The following is a 23272-nucleotide window of genomic DNA, read 5'->3' on the forward strand; positions in this document are numbered from 1 at the left end:
CTTCTGTTACCCACAACGTCACCCCTCCTTCGGTTCCCTCTGCAATTACCAAACTGAACCGTGGACACCCGATCCCCTCAACCCACATATCATGTTTTGAGATGCCCTCTAACAAAGCGCCTCAACTCCAGGTCTCAGCTGCACTGGAGATGCTGAAATCCTGCAGATAGTTCAGCAGGTGTGAGAGTTCCCCGACTGCCAAGGCGCACATACTGTCCTTTTCATCATTTCACTCCCCCCTCAGTGATTACAGACCTTATTACATTTCCAGGGCCTGACAAGGAAAATGCTTTTAAGTGGTTTCAGCTCAGCTCCATAACCAAATTAGCGATGCAACAGGACCGCGTGCCGAGGGAAGCGGACCCGGGATTGAGATGCTGCACACAAACAGTACTGATGAGGCACATTAAGTTCCAGAAGCATGGCTGGCCAGATGCATGGCAGAAAGAAAACCTTCAGCACTGAAGGCACCTGTGAAGGGAACCTGGGGAAAATCAACTTAAAAAACCAAAGGCAGCATTAAGAGAGTCCAAGCATTAAAATAACCAAGAATTGAGAAACCTGATAGATGTTCCAGTACCAAGAACACTTCCCTCTACTGAAAGCTTCCTTCACATAAACACAGGCTGAGTGCCCTTCAGAGATGCTTTACTGCAATTAGAAGTTCAGCCCAAATCTGAACTAGCAAAGAACCTGCAAAGCAATTGCTGTATTTTACCTGTGTCAAAGAGCCTTCAGATTGCAACACTGAAAATAACGACTGTTAAATATCCCAATTAATCAGCCTGGCTGAACAGTGTTCCCTCTACATCAAGCTAGCATCATAGCAACCCAGCGAGCAGCAAATCAGCCCCAAAGTCCATTTTCAGACAGGGGGAGACCGAAGCAAACTTAATTCCAGCAATCTTCGTTCCAACTCCACCACTAGTGTGGCAAACAGTTCCCCCTCTTAGGCTTAGCTGAAGGCAGCATGCAGAAAGGAGACCCAAAGTCATCGATGACAGCAGCAATGCCAGGGCTGCGTGTGCCTCTGGGCAAAGGGGACACTGTGAGCCCCCAGCCCGTCACGTCAGGGCATTGAAGGGGTCTTGGGAATGAAGAACCAGCAGCTGAACTCAGGTGGTGGGTGCAGCAAGAAGACACACAGCCCCCCACGCTGTCAGAGGACACAAAGCACAGCCGGTAAACGCACCCCCTGCCTGCACCGCCACGTGTGAAGCCCCTGCTGTTCTCAACCCCCCTGCTCTTTACCCGTTGTGCTTTTCCCCTTTCTGTTTGAACTCTCTGATCTCCAGGGGCCGAGCAATAACATTATTTCCTCCAGCAACGAGGGAGCTGACACCTGAGACACGTGCACACACAGTGATTTCAAGAGAAGGCACTTCTGTTCCGTGGGTTTGAAATGGAGTACCTTGGGATGTCAGGAGGATGAAACACAAAAGCAATTTATTGACATGAGCATTTTTTGCTTCCAAAAGATCTATTTGAAGGTGATGACAAATAATTTAACCTCACTTCCTACTAGAGTCTCAAGTGCTCATCATCATGATTCCTAAGAGACTGAGCAGCTAGGTCTCTTGCTTCAGGCAAATCTTTGCAAGAGAAAAATACTGCAACAAAGAGAGGGAAAAAAGCCCCACACCCAGAGTAGTGAGACTACAGAGAGAAAGAACTCTCCTCTTGTACAGTCTCCTTCAGATGACACAGAAATGCAATGCAAGTTTAAGAATTCCTGGTCACACTTTCTGCATCTCCATACAGGTGATGCTAAACACCTTGTGTGGAAAAGCAGCCAACAACATCATTTTTCACATTCTATTCTCTCAACATCTCTCCTTCAGGGCATGTTCTGGGCTCACCATTGACCATCACATAACATGGGGGGTATGTTCTGATGTACAATAGTGTTGCAAGGACAACTTTTGTGGCGTGTAATTCATACACCCAGAGATGAAAACCCCACGCCACCGGTGCTTACGTTAGATGAATTCAGCGACTGGTTCAGTTTCTGAAGGATTACACACATTTTCCAAGGAACTCACATAATAGTACCGCTGAGAACCCGGTGATAGTCATCATTAACAAGAGATTTAATTTAAAGATTGCAGAATGCTCACAGTATCATACAAGCAGCTATTATTTGTACAAGTTAGAATTCGGCAGCTGGTTAAGTGCTGAGAGAAAAATATATACCCTTCATCCATCTCCAGCATATTTAGCATCATTAGAAACCTGGTGCCTGGGAGCCAAGAGACATCCGTGAGGCAACAGCTACAATCCTGAGTCTGTAACTCTGCACGCACCCAGACGTGCAGCTTCCTCCAGCTACACACAGTGCGGAGAGCTCAGGCTGTGCAGCTGCAAGGGCTGTACTCCCAGAGCCCCAGAAACACACACAGCACCACAAAACAAACTGATTTGCTTTAACAGCCAAGTACACACGTCCAGGGCTCTCCAGAGTAAGATCAGAGCTGCTCCCCCTCCTCGGGTACTCACTCATGGTGTAGGCACCGCTGCACACGCCGGCGGTGAACAGTCTGAAGGGCTCTGGCTTCAAAGGTGGCAGAGCCCTACAGCTGGAGAAAAGCTGACAGTCTGCTAGAGTAAATATCATAATTTAAGCCAGCAGAGTATGACAATCAGGCCTCTTTGCAATATAATCCACGTATTGTCGTTTTACAAAGAAATACAAGATCCAATAATACAGCCATGTAGTTACAGTCATCTCTCCAGCCCATCCCTAATTAGGAAGATCTCATTATAGAAAAAAGCCTTTATCTCAAGACCATCAATCCAATCCCTGTGGATTTTCTCAGGGAAAGCAGATGAACTTTGAAGAACATCCCTCTGTGCCAGGGCTGCATTTCCCCTACATGCTGTCCTTGTGGCTGCAGCGAGCTGGCTGAGGCTGGGCAGCAGCATGGGACAGGATGCACACAGCACCCACCCACCTCCCTAGCATCGGTGTGTGCCACCTCTGCCTTGTTTCTAGGGGCTAAAGAAACCTCTCCCTACTCCCCTCTGCAGTCTGCAGTGTCAGCACAGCCTCCTGCAAACACAACGGAGAGGGATACCTTCATACTGCACAACAAAGGTGGGCACCAGACAGGCTGCTCAGTGCCAGTAACTGGCAGGGAAACCTTGTTGAACCAGAACAGCTTTTTTTTCCCCCCTTAAGCTGGGGTACCCCGGGCCCACAGTCAGACATCTGCAACAGCAGAGAGAGGCAAAAGGAAATGGAGCTGTCCTTAGTGGCTCTAGTAACAGCACCAATGCCCACAGAGAGCAGACGCAGTCAGCTTTAACTATGCCTAATCAGCTAACACTCTAATCACGCTCTGGGAAGCAGGCTGCTGCAGTGCCTCACAGCCTGTTCCTCACAGAGTGGAGCAAAAGAATAACCCTGGACTGCCACTGCTCTTCTCTCATACGTACTGAAGACCAAAAGGAGCTCAGCACAGCCCAAAGTCCTACTGCAAATGTTATTCCACCACCAGAAATATTTACATAACAAGGATCATCATCATAATTCAACAGTTTACAGAAAGCCTTGATGAAATTAATTTGGTGCTGCTACATCCACTTCCATCAGCCAGACAATGAGTTTCTCTCCTCACACCGGCTCAACCCCCAGCAGCAGCTCCTGCTCTCAGGTGTGTGTTGATCTATCTACGGGAACAGGTTTTAGATTAGAAAAACCAACCTGATTTTGTGACCCGAGGTGTTTTCCATGCTTTCTGCATCCCCACAAACACACATGCAACAGGCCTCATCTATATTCCAGCGCTGCAGTCGTGAGCAAGAGAAACAATCGGCACCGGGCTCGCCGGCACGGATGTAAATCAGGGGCACTTCACAGCCTTGTATTGCCAGCCACTAATGAAGAAAGCTGCCTGCACCACTAACTGCTGGCGAAGGCAGCGATCAAGCAGCACATTTCAAGGCTTAGGAGGCCTAAACCAGCGCCGCCTTTATGCCTGAGCGTTGGGAAGGAAGCGCAGTTTGCACACAGGGACCCATCTATGCAAATAGCAGGCGACAGCCACTGAATCACAGCGCAGTTGGCAAATCACCTTGGCAATCCAGAAACAGAAGCAGCTCTGAGAAATGTATTTCTGGGAGGTAATAAAGAGCATAGAAACCCAGAGAACTGGGTTAGTGTATGAATAGACTCCTCGAGGGTGGTTTGTTGTTGGTTGAACCGACCCTTGCAGGGCTCTCTTAGGAATTAGGGTATACATACATATATTCCAAAGTGCTCTGATGCTAAATGAGATCAACTTTCTGAAAGGAAAGCAGAGGTGCCATTAGGCTATAATGCACACTCTGACAGTTCATGGTTATATGGGAAAGATTCTGTTTCGAAGGAGCTGTGCAGAGCCAGTCCACCACAAGCCCCTGCATCCCATGGTCCATCTGCTCCTAAACTTGGGCACATCACATTTTTCAGAAAAAAAAACCCAAAACCACTGACTTTTCTTTTGCAGGGGTGTTCCCACCAGTGTGGAGGTTGTTGAAGTAGCTGCAAAATAAGATGCCCAGCAATCCTGAGTTTTGAATTTCAGTAAAACGTCAGCTAACCCTGGATCCTCATGTAAGTCTTAGCGTCTCTGAGCCATGGCTATAGCTCCTGTGGCCCTGAGGACCCAAAGATGAGCTGGACTTGGGAAGAAGCAGTTCATTGGAGAGCATGTTGTTCCATTCATGAGATGCACCTTGGGTTTGTTGTCCCCCTTAACAGAGTGATTTGAGAGGCAGCCTGTAACCCAGACCAGAGGCAGCCTGAGCAGCAGCCACCAGCAGAAAGAACAGAAAAAGCACAAGTTGTCAATGGCATCATGTTATGAAAATGCAGATCAGTCACCTGCTATCAAGGAAAAGTGATGCAGGTGTCCTGAGAAAGGAGGGAGGGAGGGGCAGGCCTTACTCACAAGGCAGGAATACAACTGCCCCAGCCCTATCTACCTGTGCCAGAGCACGGGATGTAATCTGCACCCACAGCCCTCCACACCCTCACTGGGAGCCAGGCTAAATTTATTCCCTCTCTCCCTGACATGATTCATATGGCACTGGGAAGAGCTAAGGTCTTCTGACACCCTCAAGTCCAATAGATATTCACCCTAATGAATACCATCAAGCTGGGCTCATAAAAAGCGAATCACACACCCCATGGCTGCTGGCATTTGTTTAGGAAGGATGCTTTAGATATTGGCCATCTGCCATTAAGTTGCTTGAAACATCTCAGACAATTTATTCTTTCCTGAGATGAGGAATTTTGATGGCATTCTGAACACTATTTTTCTTTCCATAGTAAATCACACTTTGCTAATCTATTGAAGCTCTACATCACTTTTTGTAGTCAAATTATAAATAATATTCTGATATCCTCAGGCTCTGCTATTTGCTACATCTTTTGTTTGTCATTATTTTTCTTTCCCTAACATATGGCTTCGTAGCACAAGCCATCTAGGCTGCTGGTGAAAACGAGACAGGGTATTGGTATTAGATTCTTTATCCTTCAAAACACCCCAAATGAATTACCCCCACCCAAAATCGCTGCTACTGGTATCACTTTAAACTACATAACAGATAATGAAGTGGTTTGCCAAAGCTCTCTGGGCTGTCTTCCCCCTTTCCCTGCCATTCACAGAGTGGTACCAGAGCTGGGGTGATATGCCAAATCCTGGGGATCCAGCCTCAGGCTTCCAGGAGCCTGTTTGGGCTCCTGGTCTGATTCTCAGACACCCTTTGTTTTGTGAAAACCCAGACACAGTCCAGCTCTCAGCACTCTGTGCTGCTTCTTCCCTTCCCAGGGTAAATCCCTCATAAAAAGGCAGCTACAGGAACGCCTGACAGACCTATGGCACATGCCAACACTTTAGTATGAAATATAAACATAAAGGATAACCATTCCTTTGCTACTTTCACCTTTTCCTGTGCTAAATGGAACCCCTATTCTTCTCCCCTCCCCAAACACCAGTTGTACCCAAAGCCTCTGTGGTGTGGCAGGGCATTCACTGATCTATCAAGTCCCTGATGTGCATCAGAGCACGATGTACCCTCTCCCCAACCTTAGGAGCAAGTGCACGTGTATATAGACCAAATTTCTGCCTTTTGTATTACTATGTCATGATTTTTTTTACCCAAGACACCCCTGTCCTTCACCAACTTTTAATCCTTCCTTGTGACACTTTCAGATGAGATAAGCTCAGACTTTATAATAGCCTTCCCTGATTGATGCCTCTTACGTTTTAAAAAGAGATTTGGCCTCCCTGAGACACTGAACCTTTGCCCAGTAAGATCCTGCTGGTGGGATGAGCCCCCTCACAGCATCGTGCCTGCAGGAGGAGGATTCAGAGGAGTCCTGCCTGCTCCTGCCTATACCAGCAAGGTGAATCTGGGGCCTTTTGGAACAAGGGAAAATGCCTCAATCTCCGTCCTGAGCAGAAGGGTATCGCTTTTCCAAACTCTTGTGCTAGATTTCTGTCCCTTTGGCTTGCAGGGAGCTTTCTCCCAGCACTTTCTTTAGAGCAAGTCATCGCCTGAGCCATCATCTGGGCTGTACCTTCAGACCAATTACACCTGCAGATAATTAGAAAAGCTCTCAGAGTAATCTACATGCTGATAAATGACGGCCAAGGTGACAGCACCCTTCTATCACTTCATTAAGTCTCCTTGGGTGTAAAGCTATCTGAACTGAAAGTGCTGTTTAGTAAGAGAAAACAGTGGAGCCTCACAGCATCCCTCCCAGGCTGGTCCCAGGAACGCCAGTGGGGGAAACAGTGCACAGAGGTGGAGCTGGTGCCGCTGGAACCAGGAGCCCCCCCAGGCCCCACGCTGGTGGGATGCTAGCAGAGCATCCTGCAGGCACACTCAGGCGGCTGCCCTAAGCTGGTACAGTGCAAGGCCATCAGATGTTCAGTGCTGCCTATCTGATTTCAAGAGCCACTCCAAAGCTTACCAACAGCCTGGGTCACACAGGATAGACACGAAACCCTTGTTCTAGCATCTGTTAATTCTGATCTCTAAATCTCACAGCACTGGCAGTATTAGCACAGTGTGGTTTCACACAGGAAAGCATCTCTGGTTGAGCTCACAATCAAAGCCTAGAGCCCATCGCTGCACGGAATGCCATGGAGGCAGGGCACCCAGCACAGCTCCCTTGGCAGAGCCACAGCTACAAACCACAGCACCACCCTCCCCTGCAAAGGCAGCTGGCTTTTCTGTTCATCCTTTTATTTTTACCATAATGCACAGTACTGCAAACTGCAGTAGGAAGAGATTCCAACATTAACCTGGCAGGGCCCGTCATGGCAGAAGGGAATCTCTAGTATTTTTAAATGCAAGCAGCAGGAAGCAAACCCAGGAACTGTCCCAACCCACTACTTGCTATCATGCTGCTTCAGTGATTACATTTGATCCCCACACAGTCTGATGAAATGTCCTCAAAAGGAAACCACAGCATCCCCCATGGGCAGGGACAGCGACTCCAGGGTCTGGACAAGCACAGAAGGCAGCACTGGACTCCAGTTACATGGCTTCTGTGTAAGGAACCCATCCCTCTCTTCCCTGGGCAAGAGCAAGGGACTTGGCTGTTTCTGCTGGCTGCACATGTATGTACTGCTTGGAGAGGGAAGAAACCCTCCACTGCAGCCTGCACCCCAGCACAGACCCTTGCACAGCACTACAGGTGTCCTTCATCGCAGCACAGACCCAGTTTGGAGCATGCAGCATGCCAAGATAAGCTGGTGCCTAGAAACAGCACTGCACCACAGAAACACGTCTTATTTCATCTTATCTAAGAGTAAGGTAGAAGCTCTGCACACAGAAATACTTCACAAAGTTGTGGTATGAAGAGGTGAGTGGCCACAGGCTGCCTTCTCAGAGAAGCCTTCTCTTCTTGATGACAGCCTGTGGCTACGAGCCCTGAGCTGCTCCCAGCTCCGTGCAGGAGTCTGGACTGGGAGCAGGAGCCTCTCTGGGGCTCCGAGCACAACTGCTGTCAGGAACCAGCAGCCTGGAGCCCAGCACCTCACTGCCTTACCAATTACTGATCAGATTTCAAAGTGATGATGATCATTCATAACGTTATTCCTTCAGAGGGACATCAGGGCCCTCGTACCAGCAATACCAGCCCAGGCTGATGCTTTTTCTGATGCACAATTTACCTCAGTTTGTAGAGGAGGGAAGGACGATGTCAGGGCATGTCATTCCCTACAATATCAGGCTACCAAGCAGCATATCAGTCCGACAGGGAAGTTACCCATCAGAAACAAGTGTCTGTGCTGAGGGCAGGCAGGGTAACACCACTTTCCCATGCACACCAGAAAGCACAGGCTGTGAGCAATGGCAATAAACTAACAGCATAAGCAGTAAGGATGATAAGACACCCTTAGAAATGATCCTAAAGATCTTGTAGCAATTTTTAGTCAAATTCCAGGCTTTGGGGGAGCTTCCAAACACCAGGTTTAGCAGCAGTGTGTTCCCAGCCAGAGCTCCTACTCCCACCCACGTACCGAAGCCAAAAGCAGACGACCTGAAATATGGGAAGTTTTCACCCGTTTTCAGGGTGAGGCATACCCCCCATGAGCTAATTCCATCTGATCAAAATTCAAGGCAACTATTCAGCATAACTTGTTGAAACTGGTGCTGTGACAAATTGAAGGGGGAAGGTAGGAAAGGTTAAAGGAGGTGAGGGTAAGGCAGAGGTCACACACATCAGCCTTTGCTGTCTGTACTGCAGGGGATGTGTTCTGGCTGAAGCTCATCCACTGCATTTTAAGCCCTGAGCAAATGCCCCAGCCCCACACTACCCCCAAATCCACAGCACAACCAGCCTCACCAGGGACCTGGCAGTTCAAGGGCAGACACCCCCCAAGCTTTTTGAGTCTTAGATACTTTTTCCTAACCAGGTCCCCTCAGTTCAGTACCTTAACTCAGGAGAAGATCATTAAACTGGGAATGCTGCTATTGTCCCATGGATCATCAAGTAGTGCTTGATCAGGCCCACATCTCAATATCTCCAAGAAGATGCATCTCATCCATTAGTTCCTTTCAAAATGAAGTCTTCAGGTTTAACAAACTGCATCACCCCATGTCATAACAATGGTTGTGCTGAGAAATCACCCCCATCGTTACCTGGGTGTCTCTAACTAGAAATAACTCCCTGAATCTCTGTGTGATCCAAATCAGGAATTCATGGGAAATGGGATATTTCAAAGGGGGGTCGCACCCCAGAAATGGAGCAGAGGAGTGAATCTGTCAGCCAACAGAAAGGACCAGGGGGCAAACAGGATGCTGCTACAGGAGACAGACCTCAGTCAGGAATGCAGACAGAGCATTTCCTGGTTTACTGAGTTAAGGCAGCAACAATTTATTTAACTCCAATTTCTTAAATAACATCAGTGAGAACAAAAAATTCCATCAACAGCTTCATGGTGCCTGAAGTGAAAACATTTCACTCTGCACTGCCACCTTCCTACAGCTGCATTCCCTTCCCAAGCTGAATTCAAAGGCACACGGGGGTACATGATGGGGAGCAGACGGTGCTTGGACACAGAAGGTGCCCACCCTGTGATCTGCAGATGGGTGACACAGAAACACTTGTGGAAGTATTCTCTCTTTGAAACAAACTAAGAAGAGACCCCCAAGCCACCCTGAACTCAGAGGAGACGCTTCTGAGCCCAAAGGAAAGCGCTAGATGGACAGATGGAGAGAGGAAGAAACAGAATAATGTCTTTTTCCACTCTTCCCACCTACTCCTGTCCTGCAAGGCTGAGGCTGCTGTTCCATTTTCTGTACAAGCTACAAACCCTCAATTTATTTTTCCACCTGCCTCCAGCCAAGCCTCCTCCCAGCAGCCGTGCAGTCATCCTGCTGAAGCTCACGTCCAGCAGCACAACGAGGGTGAAGCAAAGGAAGTTACCTGTGCACTTGCGGTCTGTGTCCTCCTTCTTGGAGCCGCTGATGGTTAACTTGCAGTTGAAGTTCTCCTCCCAGTACTCTGCAAACCACACGTTCCTTCTGTTGTTCTCCAGGGTGCGGGAGGTAAAATAGGCATCAAACCCTGGAGGAGGAGACAGGCAGAAAGCTGAAGGCCGGCTCGTGCTGCACGGGCAGTATTGCAGCCTGGAAAACAAGCACTCTGCTCATGTCTTCTTCAACACCCAGCACACGTCCACATCTCTATCCACACAGGATGACCGTGGAGAGAAAGGAAATCCATGGCATGCTTTAATCTAATCAGCTGCATCTTGCAAGCAAATTGCTCCGGGGCAAGACGGGAGGCAGAAAGCCAGGTACAATGTATGTAAAGCAGAGCAGCATCAGAGGAAGTTATAAGCAAGACCCACGGATTAGAAATTAGATACCAATAAGGAATGAAAATAAATTATACCATGCAGCTGGTATTAGGCTGAGCTCGATACAACTAATTTTGTAATTAACCTCTCCAGACCCCCAGAGAAGGCAGTTTCATCTCAGCTGGCTGTTCCCAGTACACCTTACTGGGTCTGGATCGTGTATTCTTCCCTGAACACCCCTTCACAAAGATTAACTCAAAGAGCAAAACTTGGATGAGGTGCTTGCATTACACATCCTCAAGTGGGGGTAAAAAAATAAATACATTTCCCTCCTTAGACCTGGGAGATTCAGTTACTGAAGCCACAGAGCCACAGACTGCTTATAGTCCTGCAAGAGTAAAGACAACAAAAACCTCCAGTGTGAAAACAATGGGGGAGAAAATAGTGATTTTTAACAGCTGGGTTAAGGGCAGTAAAGATCTGAGGGCAGTTGTTGTCTTTTAAAAAGACATCGTCCTATACTCCATGAAAGAAACCATATAGCAACTACTGCATCAGGTGTAGCACCTTAAGTTTCCACATGGCTCTTACCTATGCTCTGTCTCTCCTCAGCACCTCAATAACTCACCACAAGAACAAAGCCACAGCAAAATAGGCTTCTTTTTCCAGGATGCCCATCACTGTATAGACACCCCCCCCCAATGTGAGTCTGTAACGACTAGAGGTGTAACTGAAAACCCCCCCAACACAAACAACTCTACTGCAAAGTGGCAGGGTTTGTTCACTTCTTGTCACAAGTTACTGCCAGAGCATAGGGATTTTCTCTATCAAATTCTCAAATTCTGTAGTTTGAAACCAAGCCAAATGCCCTTTACCAGTTCAGACAACACCCTGCAAAACCCACCCTCATTTCAGTCAGTTTTCTCCCAACACAATACAGATCTCTGACACAAATACTTCCTTCCTCAAGAAGCAACCTGTGGTGGTTCCACCCAGGCAGCAGCTGAGCACCACACACCACTCCCGGGGGGGGGAACAGGAGAGAGCCCCCATGGGCTGGGGTAAGGACAGTCTCCTGACAAAGGCACCATGAAAGGGAACAACAACAGCCAGTTACCCTCACACCCAGTGATAACACAGAGCACCTTACCGACCCCATGATCACAGAGTGCTGCACGACACAAGGACCAACCTGGCATCCCAGCCACACTCAGACTGCTCTGGAAACACCCAACCAGCACCCCTCCTCAGCAGCCCCTTTTATGGGGGAGTGAAGCCAGGTGGGGTGGGAACAGCCCAGGATGACTCAGCTCACCTGGGCTGACTCAGCTCCCCTGGGATAACTCAGCTCACCTGGGATAACTCAGCTCCCCTGGGGGAGCTCTGCCTACCACGGGCAGGTTAGGGAAGATTTCCCTTTCTCTAAGGAGGCTGTCGAGGCACCCCAGCTACATGAGCCTGGAACTGGGATGGAGCAGATCAATTGTAGAGAGGGCTTGAAAATGCTGGAGAGGCTCAGAAGTGACTCATCTGGCAACTGGAAGCTGTGAATCCACTGGTGATGCGAATCTCAGGGTCTCTCTTCTGCCCCTTTGCTTGGCAGCTTGTACTGGCCTTGCAGCAGAGGGAGGAAGCACGAAGCAGCATGCTCCTGGAGATGCTGAACTGTGTCTCCATACCACACAGTCACGTGGTTCCTTTTCAGTTTGCAGTTGGAAATGACAGTAAATACATATTCCATTGAAAAAGAGGGAAAAAAGTTCCCTGCACCCCAGCCAAGATCCTCTCTCCCTGAAATAGGTGGGTAAATTGACTCAGTCTGGCACTCCTCACAATGCAACTGAGTCAGAGGACCAACATATGGCATCGTTACATTAGCATAGCGATCCATCCACCGCCGGATAAAAATAGACAGCATGTAAACAGATGTTTTCAAATAAGAAAAAAGATTAGGAGTGGGGTCAATCTGTCTCCTTGCATTAGCTTCATGTACTATTGACCCAACTGTAATATATCGTTTCCTAATCCTGAGCCTGCTGCTCATGCCTGGCATCCAAAGCCCACTGCTCCCACGCCGCACCGTACACCATCGCCAACCAACCCACCAGAAAGAAGAAGACTGGGCTCCTCCAGAAACAGGCTGGAAGCCAATGAAAATCTCCCCTGCAGCCTCACTAGAAAATACATGTGGGTCTGTCCTGCAAGGAATGCATCAGGGTGCTCCAGAGTGATGCCAAGCCTGCAGCAACGTGCTGTGCCAAGGTAACACCGCACCGGCACCCACGGACTGCACCAAATGATGGGAGCCCACCACCTTGACTTGGGGCAGGGGAAACCCTTGGGCTGGACTCAAGTCCTACCGAGCAGGAGTCACATCCTTACCTCAGTGTGGCTCTTCCAGCCCTTTCCAGTGGGTTTTTGCTGCTTAAAAGGAAAACTTTCCTGAACAAGAGTGTACAAAGCTGCAGGGGAAGAGCTGGCAGAGCACCCCCAATGACCCCACCACCAAATTTATGCTAAGGCAGGGGTTTAACCCAGGGTTCCCATATTTTAGGGAAATTTAATAAAACCTTCCTGCCACACATTGGTGACTAAAGAATGTTTCTGTGTAGGGTCTCTAAGAAAGGACAGCAAAACTTCTGCATGTCTGGGCTGAGATTTCCTAAGGAAAACATTCCCCTGCACAGCTCAGAGGAGAGTTCAGAAAATGCTCTTGGTTTTGAGGGACACACAAGCCAAACCTGCTTCCCTGTCAGCCTCTGGGTATTCATTTTACTCTTAATTAAAAGAGCATTTCAAAGGGGATATCCAGTCGTGAGCTCTGCTATGTATATATATATGTGTGTGTGGCTCAGAAAGAGAAACAGTATAGCCTACCCATGTGCCAAACTACCTGACCTCTGGGAAAAGTGCTCTATAACTTAATAAGATAAAAATCGATAAGTCTTGATAAAACTGTAATAGAATTCCATAAGAATTACTCTAAACTTTTACAGATTTAATAACAAATAATAACATTCCCATTGATTCCTTTTAATGATCCCCCCGCATCCTCGTCAGGAATATAGATCCCTAGGAAAGAGTGGACATATTTTACTGTTATTTCCTATTGATTGAGACAAGCGGCTGATGGATGGAGGGATGGAGCTGGGGAGCAGCCCACGTGTTTGGGGAAGCACCGTGCACCCATGGGCTGCTCCTGCCTGCCGTGCAGCTGGCAGCACTCAGCTCCAAGCCACAGCCTCGGAGCAGACCTCTGGATGGCATCGCTTGATAGCTTCACCCTCCTTCCCCACATACTGAGGGCCAAGGAAACTCCCCTGCAGCTGAGACCAAGTGGAAAGAGCCCTATGTTGCTGTGCAGGATGGGGGCAGGAGGGTGCTCACTGGCGCTGGGGTTGATTTGATGAATCACAGAATCACAAGGTTGGAAAAGACCTTTAAGATCAGACTCCCATGATGAGTTTCATGATTTCCATCCCCATCAAGGACCAGTTTATACACTGTGGGAGTTACACACCTGTGTTCCTGTGTTTTGAACTCTAACGGCGAGGCTGCGATGGAGCCACACAATGATTAGTGCCGTGTAATTAGTCGTGAGCTAACGTGTAGGGATTGATGTCACCTCAGTTTCTTTAATAGCCACGACCACAGCTGTTCCCCAGCTCTCCTGAGCCTGGAGCACTGCAGGGATGGGCACCAACCCTGCTCGGGAGGCACCGGCATGTGAAATGCCAGCAAGCACAGAGCTGGGCAAGCGGGCTCCAAGCCCGAGGGGAGGGGGACGTGGCTGAAGGGGATGTGGAGACGGGTCCATGAACAGCACCTTCCGCTCCCCTTGTTCCATCACTGATCACATGTGGTGAAATAGGGGGTCAGATGCTGCAGAGCGGGTTACAACCGGCAACACCAGGTCGGGGCAGAGGGGAGGAACGCCTGAAATCACGGTGGGGATCGACACTGGCAGCACCACACTCAGCCTGCCCTGCGACTCATTAACTCTTGGGATGAGCCAACACTTCTAATTACCTCAGAGCAATCCAAAATCCACGTTCTGCCCTGTCTCTGTGACGACTCCCATGCCTCGTGTACAGCACCAGGCTGCCCTGCAAACACAGCCCAGCCTGGCAAAGCTGGGGCTTTGGGCCAGGGGGACATCGTCCTGCTCATCCCATCTTGGACACTTTGCTCGTTAATTAACATGACAAGTTGAAATGCAGGCAAACGTGTGTGCTGTCACGACAACAGACTTCAGCTTGTGCTCAACCTTAGTCCTTCTGAAGGCATCAAGACAACTTCCATGCATAGTGCTGACCATCAGACGGCGAGTTCTGGGTGTGGGGGCTCACAGAATTCCCTGACCCAACCAAAAAAGCCAAATGCTTCAATGTAAAAAGCAGGAATAATCACTTCTTACTCCTGTTCCCAGCCAAGTACTAACCCCTGTGACAAGATTCAGCGATTTCCCAGTGTTCCCCATACATCATACTTAAGAAAATTACTTTTTTCTGCAAATACCTCTAAGAGATATAGATAGTCATTTTATGAGATTTTACAAATTAAAATAAATCTCTTATTACTTTAAATCACTGTGATTTGATTAAATCATTATTCTTACACATAGAGAGACGATACTACCTAATGGGTTCATTTATTTCCCACCCCAGGATTAATATATAAATTAACTACATAGCGATAAAACACTTAAAAAAGGAGGGAGGGAGGGAAGGGGCCCAATCCTGAGCACTGCAGAGGGGGTGCAGAAGGCCAGGTGAGGAGAGGAAGAGCCTGAGCATCCTTTGGGTGGGACAGGAGGTACCAGCAGCGCTTATGGGGCTGAAATTGGAAATTCCTGGGGTGGGTGGGAGCATCTCCTGCCCCGCTGGATGCAGTCAGGGACAGAGAGAGGGAGCACAGCCCCCAGCCCTGCCCAGGGAACACTCTCAGCACTCCAGCCTCCCCCTCTGCTCCCAGGAATCCCTCCTGTGCCCAGGGCATCTCTGAGGGAGAAAGGCTCCCGCAGCTCTGAGGAGCTGGGAACACTTACAAGGGCGGCTCGATTCTGAGGCTTGCTGACTTGTGATGCTTTTTGCACCCAACCCCCCCCCAGGTGATTTATTTCCAGCATTAATCTCACATCTCTCCTTCCATTTGATGTTGCACAGTGCCCATTTTCTGCCTGAAAGCAGAAGGCTCAGCTTCCCCAGCAGAGACAGCTGAGGGGATTCTACGTGCTTCGGAGGATAAACCAGGCGGAAGGCAGGAGGAGGCATTTGTCATGGGGAGGGCGTCGGGCACGGGGAAAGGGCGGGTTGCAGAGAGGGCAGCACAGGATGGTGCCCAAGAAACAGCGATCCCCTAGGAAAAGGATGAGAGAAAGATACGGGATCTGATGCTGACCTGGCGCCAGCGAAGCCAGTTCTGGAAGTGATGCTTCCAGGCTGCAAACAGCGGGCGGGTGGCTCGTGAAGATCCACCAGGGTAACGAGCTCTGGCATAAGCAGAGCAGGTGTGGTCTCTGAGAGACACGCCTGTCGCTTCTCGCTTAGCCAATCCCCAGCACACACACCTACTTCATGGGACTTCCAGGGCTCTGGGGCTACTGAATATGGAAGACAATTAAGCCTAATTAAACCGCAAAGTTGTTGCTGACCACATTCCTCACCTGAAGTGCCTGCAGTGTGCTCACCTCAGCCCCAGGGTGGCTTGAGAGCAAATACGATGTATCGACCCGATTTCACAGGAGAAATGATTTTATCAGTTTATAACAACTTTCCCCTTCTCTACCTTGTCCAAAGCCTGTCCACACTAACGACTGCTCGTTACGCAACTGTTATTTACCCAGCTACTAAACCCTCACTTACTACGACTGCTGATGCCAAGTGAGCTGAAAGCAGTTACTCAAATCACGTTCTCGTTTTCCCAGCATTCAAACCAGACCAGTTTAATTTACTGACACTAACTCTGGGGCAGAAGTGTTGGGTGGGAATGATAAGATCAATTTTAAGACAGCCGGCCCTTCTTCAGACTTTATTGTGTCGCCCCAGCCACCCACTACATAGTGTTGTGCAGCCGTTAAATAGGCTATAGACTCTTGAGTCTATAGATGTTTTCGTGACCTTCTTACTCCATAAAAAGGCCGTAACACTAAGTGATGCTATTAACTTCCTTCATGCTGTAAAAATGCTTTGTTTGCTGCTTTAATAGCGCTCGATTAGAACAGTGAGAAAGGGGGTTTTACTTCACATCACAGCAGACTTCAGATACATGACCTAAAGCACAAACAAAGGGACCCCAGCTGGCCACACTTGGGGCAATCTGGGATGTAAGCTACGAAGCTCCTACTATGGAAGTAGAGAAATATATATCAGCTAAGTACCATCCTTATCATCAAATTGTACAGCTGCCACGGCACTGAGCTCGTGACCTCGGTGGTGCCCAGCCAGTGCTGCAATAGGGAGGTTAATACAGAAGGATGTTATTATTCACTATTCTACATTTTATTGCCCTCAGGCACTGCTTGCTTCCACTGAGCTCCCATTTATATCAATATAAACAGGAGAAACCCCTCGGTTTCTTTCTCTTATTTGCTATTTTTATTGCCATCCCAGCGAGTGGCCACAGTGGGGGACGTGATTCTCCTGTCGCAGCGGCTGCTGGACACACACCCCCAGGAGCTCGGCCCCATCGCCGGCTCCTCTTGCTGCTGTGGTCTCCTGGATGGCATCAGATCGTCCTCGTGCCTGGGCAGGAGGCTGATGGGCTAACCCAGAGTGACCCACTGGTTTCTTTATGAACAAGGAAAGACCAAACCCATGCTCGAGGGCACCGAGAGCTGTTACAGGGCAGAAGATGAAGGCAGCTTGTGCTCCTCTTCCTCCGAACAACTGCAGGCTTCCTACCATGGAAAGATTTTTGGGTTTGAGCTGCAGAGGGACTTCCTAGGTTAACAGGGGTGTTAAGCAGGGGGTGCTCTCCTGAACAATGCACTGATTATTCCAGCTCCTGCCTGTTTTATGAATTGCAACGCGGAGTCCCGGCTGAGGCAGGAATGCTGCTCCCACAAGCTTCCTCCGTAAGTGAGGATCTGGATCTGCTGGAAATATCCCAGAGTCAGGCCAGATTCACAAACACATCCAGCAGCAGAACGTCTCCCCCAGTACTTCACCCTTTCCTGGTGCCCAGTTACTGGAAATGGGCGATTTGTCTTGCCAGGACCTTGCTTGTGAGGCACTGCCCTCCCCACACCTTGGGAGATGAGCAGAAGGGGTTTTTTGATACATATCATGAGATAACGTAGTTAATACCTGGTTTTCCTCTCATTTTCAAATTATCTGCTGCTTTCTGCTTTACTGAAAAATAGATCAGCCTCTGCATTCATCTCCTGGGCAGCAGAACTCGAGCAGAGTCCAGCAGCAGCTCACCCAGGGGCACAGAGTGAAGCGGTGGCAAGCCAGACCCATGGGTTGGGATGCAGATCGCTCTGTAATAACACTTCCCCTCAAGTTCTGAGCTGTTATTGCAGTTTTTCACTCACAATTGAGTATTTAACCAAGTGCCTTGGTGTGCACCCATGCCTTCCTCCCGCCGGTTATCTGAGATCTTCCTCCCCACCCGCTGGGGCTGAGCGGGAGCAGCCGCTCCGCAGCCTGTTCCCTTTCAATAATGCAGAGCAGCAAACCCAGAAAGATACAGAAGATCTAAAAGCAGGACATGAGAGTGGTTTTTCTTCACTTTGATAGCTGCAGCAGACAAAATGCACGTTGTGCAGCCTTAAAAGCCTTTAAACTCCAGTCATCTGCTCGCATAATTCACAATGAGGATAAAACCACACAAGTCCCCCTCCCTGTGCTGTGCTCAACAGGTTAAAGCTGAGCATCAGGAAGAACAAAACGCAATCGGGATGCAGAGTGAGCTGCTCCCTGCCCAGCACCGCTGTAGGGGGCTGAGGTTTGGCATCCCCAGAGCACCCTGACCGCTCGGGCGATGCCACCCCACACCGCTGCTGGCACCCGCTCGAATTCGGCAGAGGAGCCAAGGACAGGCCAACAGTGATGCTACACGAGGGGTAACTTTCCATCCTCTGGGAAGATGCCTGAGGTTCTGAGCCATCAAGACATGACAGCCCCTCAGAGGTCTGCACACCCCCCGGCCCGGCACAGGCACTTAAATCGACTCACAAAATGCCAAATCCTTGCTCAGCCACGTTGTTTTCTGTGCTGGGGAGGTGTAACCCCAAAGAAAACCCAAAGCCTGTCCTCTTCCTGCGGTGGGAGTGGGGCACAAGGCGGGATGTGTGCTGGGGGAGGCCGGGACGTACCTGGGTATGGGAGGGAGCACGAGGGGCTGCTCACACCGGGCAGCTGCAGCCCAGCATCAGGATGAGGGATTCACTGTGCTTCTAACAGCATTTCCACAGGCTGCATCCAACTCCTGCGACACACAGGGCTCCTTTTCCTTCCTCCTCTGGATGGATTTGCCTGTGCCTCGCTGGAGCGTTACCATGTCAACAGGAATAATTACAGCACGTACAAATGTGCCCGTGCATCCCACAGTCTCTGTGCATGCTCCAAGTGTCCCACACTTGGACACACACAGCCCCCCAGGCCAGGCACCGGGAGCTGCTGATGTGGTTACACCGGCGCGATGACGGCACCGCAGCTCTTGGGTCAGGGAGTTGGACAGGATGCTGCTCCCCTGCGGAGCCCTCGCTTAGCAGCACCCACAGCAGGGCCCTGCGAGCCTGACAGTGGCTGTGTGGGCATGGCACAGCTCATAGCACTGTCAGCACCCAGTCACAGCTCAGTTTAAACTCCCGTGTAGGCTACCCATCTGATTTTCAAATCCCCCTGAGGTAATGCCCCTAAGGAAGCACTGCCCAAAAGCTCTGTTGCCCCCTTCCCTTCCTTTTTCCCTTAAAGTTGTTTAAAATAGATCAATTACTTCCTTGACTGTTGACAACTGACAGCTTGGTGGTAGAGCAGCTTCAGTAACACCAGCCACAGCGTGCTGGGATGCTCATCCCAGAGATACAATTCCTGGCCTCTCCCTCCCTGCAGCCCTCTCAGTGGATGCTGCCAACACAAAGTGTCACCTCCCGCTCTGACTGTGCACACCAGGGACACTGAACCACAAAACCACCATCAGGAACACGTGCTCAGATGCAGGGAACAGGGATGGGTGCTGGGGCTTTGGGGGGGTACAGTACAATGACCCAGGCTGGCCACGATGCCCTTGAGACCACAGAGTCCCGCTCAGGAGCACCCGTATCACCCCCTATACTTGTCCCTGAAATATCCTGTGGCTTTTAGGGAAAGCAAAACTGGTTTTCCATCTGATCAAAACATTTCAGGAGCAGAATATCTGCCAAGCATCCACTGCTCATCACCTCTGCTTCTGCACTCCCCGTTGCACAGGGCTATCCCAGCCCTGGTGCAGCATCCCTGCTGGGCATGAGCCCTCTACCAGCTCCTGCCTCGGATCCTCTCCACCTTTTTCTGCACTTCCAGTGTGTCCCAAAGCCACGAGGCTGTGGTGACAGCACCCGGGGAGTCTCCTGCCCAGCCAACAGCACCCCAGTCTCCTGAGAAGACACGGACCCAGCAGTAACTGCCATGGCTGAGGCAGCAAGAGTGAGTCCCATCCATCTCCCTGCCCCGGCGCCCAGTGGGGCTGCTGGGAACAGGCAGCAGGACCCTGGCTGGAGCTGGCAGAGGCACTTCCAAACCTGGCAGAGTTGGGGGACCTTCTCCTCAGGGGTGCCTCAGGAGACATGAATAAGGCAGCCGAAACATAAGGAAAGTTTTAAATGGCTCTCAAGTTGCAAGATAATTTGTATTCCCCTCTCTTCATACCAACACATTAACCAAATACATTATTTCCATAATGAGGAGATGAACATCTGTGTGGCTTCCCAAAATTTCAAGTGGCAATACTCGAGACAAGTATTCTCTCTTTGGGGATTGACACATCAGCATTTTAAATAATTGCCAAAGCTAAAAACATAATTTAAATTCTAAGGAGACATTAAAGGAAGAGTTCAGGTGTGATTTAGAGGAATTTTTTTTTTTTTTAATTAAAGCACATCAATTTAATTCCACAAATTAAAGTTGCTGCAGTACTATATTAAACTTTCTATTGGTCCCATGGAAGGAAGTGAGCAGCTTGGTGCAAACGTTCACAGGGTGTGAGAGGTACAGGGATCTGAAGTAGCATTACGCTGCTGAGAAGTGCCAAAAGGCAGAGTGGATCCCCACTGTGCAGTGATCCATGGCCCCTGCCACCCTGCTGCCACCCCACCAGGCACTGAGGTGTGCTCTCAGCCAGCCTGGCTACCTTTCTTCTCCACTTTCATCTCACAAACCTGCTGGTTTTCCAGGAGGGGGAAAAAAAATCCCCCCAAAATGACAAAAAGCCCACAGAACGAGGCTACTGCACCTCTTAGCTTCACAGACTCACAGCATCGTAGGGGTTGGAAGGGACCCCCAGAGCCCATGGGGTCCAACTCCCTGCAAAAGCAGGGTCCCTAGGACAGGTCACACAGGTCGGTGTCCAGACGGGGCTGGAATCTCTCCAGAGAAGGAGACTCCACACCCCCTGGGCAGCCTGTCCCAGGGCTCCCTCACCATCACTGGGAAGAAGTTCTTCCCCAGACTGGGGGGGAACTCCCTGTGCTCCAACTTGAGCCCATTGCCCCTTGTCCTGTCCCCACAGACACTGAGCAGAGGCTGCCCATGTCCCCCTGTGTCCCACCCTTCAGCTATTGATCCGATCCCCTCTCAGGCTGCTTCTCTCCAGGCTGAACAGCCCTAGCTCACTCAACCTTTCCTCACAGGGGAGATGCTCCAGGCCTTCCTGACTTAAACAGTTGCTTGCAGCAGCTGGAAAGCCTCTGAAGCAGCTTGCAGCCACAGCCAACATCCAACCACGAGTGCCCATCCCCATCCTGCATGGACAGGGCTGGCGGCCACACAACACCCCCAAGCCAGCATCCCCTGTGCCCCCCACCTCCCATGACACAGTGCCTGAGCCCTGCGCTGCTGCCGACACCAGCACACAAACAGCAACAGTCAGCACCTCTCCCTCCCTCCACAGCAGCCCAGCCCTTCCCGTGGCCTCCTTGGCTCCTGTACCCAGCGCCCAGGTGTCATTAGCAGCTCCTTCCATTGGATCTACAGCATTTCTCTTTGGAAATTTGTGCTGCTTGAAGTGGTAATTAAACCAAGAAACACAGAAACTTGAAAGCAGAGATGGAAAGGATTTCCTCATTACACGGGTACCTGAAGGATACTTTGAAGAGATTAACTGCTACAAATACCCCTGGAAAGAGATTGTGGGGAGAGAGAAGCAAAAGTTTAGTTTCACATCAGAAACATTGGTGGGAACTCAGGGTGATGCAGGCACCCCTGGATGTGCCCTGCTGGGAGCGCGCCGAGATCCTCATCTACCCCAGTGGAGAGAAGCAAAGACACTGGCTCTGCACCTACTCAACGGGAAGATGCTGAACCATCGGTGGCTACTGTGCTGGTGGGGGTGTCGCTGCCCATGGTGGGGGGCACTAGGGGGCTCTGTTCAGCACCCCACAATTATATTTTAGCTGGGAGACAGAAGGTTTGTGTTTATCTGCCCTCACCAGGAGATGAAGATCATCGATCTACTGACTCCTGCCTCACTTTCCTAAAGAGCTGGCATATGTGATTACACTCAGGGCTTTTTTTTTCCAAATTACCTTCCATTCCCTTTGGTCATCAGAGTGTTGTCACACAGTCAGTCCTCAAAATGAAAACTCATTCCTGAAGCAGATCTGCAAACCCAGCGTGAGTGAAGTGGCCGCTTTACCAGCCACCGTATCATCTTTAAGGAAATTATGTGTATTATTCTGTGTATTGTTTCCTAAATAATTACTTTCAAAAGCCTATAAGCATCCAAGCATTGACAATGAGAAAGGAAAAGAAACAGCCCACCAAACAAGAAAGCCTTCTCTGATCTCTGCCCACTCCCTAAAACAAACACATCTAGTTTTGCATCTGAACCCATCTCACTCGGAGGAGCTCAGCCTGTTCCAGAAACCCACGACTCGTGTGTGCTGGTGTGCATGGAGCCCCAGCACCAGAGAAACTGGAGCCTGCAGAGATCCTTCCTGGGATGCTCCAGGTCCCCATGCAAGAGCTACGACCATTCATCAGCAGCTGCTCCTGCAGGAAGACACAGGCACTGGCACACACGTCCTTCCCACACACAGTGGCAGGTACTGACTTGCAGACAGGGATGCTGTACTCACACCCCCTTCTAATGAAAGCCCAGGGTGCTCAAGGGCCCATCCAACCTGACCTTGAACACCCCAGGGAGGGGGCAGCCACCACCTCCCTGGGCACCCTGTCCCAGGGCCTCACCCCCCGTGTAGTGAAGAATTTCTTCCTAACATCCAATCTAAATCTCCCCCCTTCCAATTTAAACCCATCCCCCTCGTCCTATCACTGTTCATGGCTGTTTTCCCCTGTTTATTTCAGAAAGCTCCTGTGATTACTTTGTTACATGAAAAATGTATTAAATGAACATGGCAAAACAAACACTCTGCCAATACAGTTCCTGTGAGCTGGAGACATGTGTTAACCTCCCAACTCACAGTATAACCAGTATCAGGAGAGATGCTACTCATGCAAAGAGGAGAGAGGAACTCTTCCTCTCCCTCCCCATCCCCACTGAAGCAGCCCTGGATGGGGACCATCACGCCTAAACAGAGACCTGAATGAAAGCATCACTCCCTTGCAGCCCCCCACGAGCCTGCTCTGCCCCAGCAGCCCAGACGGCGCTGGCTCATGCGGGGTCCGGCGAGGCCCCTGTAGCCTCATCGCTCCCCAGATCCAGGAAATCCTGCCAGTTTTACTGACAAACAGAAAATGAATTCCTCCAGCAAATGAGGCTTGAAACTCTGCACAGAAGCAAAGGCTCACAGCACTAGAAAACATCAG

The 23272-nt window shown here is 49.9% G+C and overlaps 1 protein-coding gene across 2 annotated transcripts in view; it reads right to left on the bottom strand.

The window, feature by feature from the left end:
• Positions 1 to 23272, bottom strand: part of GRM7 (glutamate metabotropic receptor 7) — a gene marked incomplete at both ends in the record, with an annotated part of 258377 nt that overhangs the window by 78368 nt on the left and 156737 nt on the right. For both annotated transcript variants that reach the window (XM_084269732.1, XM_084269731.1), the window contains one exon: positions 9926 to 10066. In XM_084269732.1, coding sequence (XP_084125858.1) covers positions 9926 to 10066 — 141 coding nt within the window. The remainder of the gene's footprint in view (positions 1 to 9925; positions 10067 to 23272) is intronic.

The sequence above is a fragment of the Gallinula chloropus genome (assembly GCF_964237585.1).
Source record: "Gallinula chloropus genome assembly, chromosome: 12".
In the NCBI taxonomy this organism is placed as follows: domain Eukaryota; kingdom Metazoa; phylum Chordata; class Aves; order Gruiformes; family Rallidae; genus Gallinula; species Gallinula chloropus.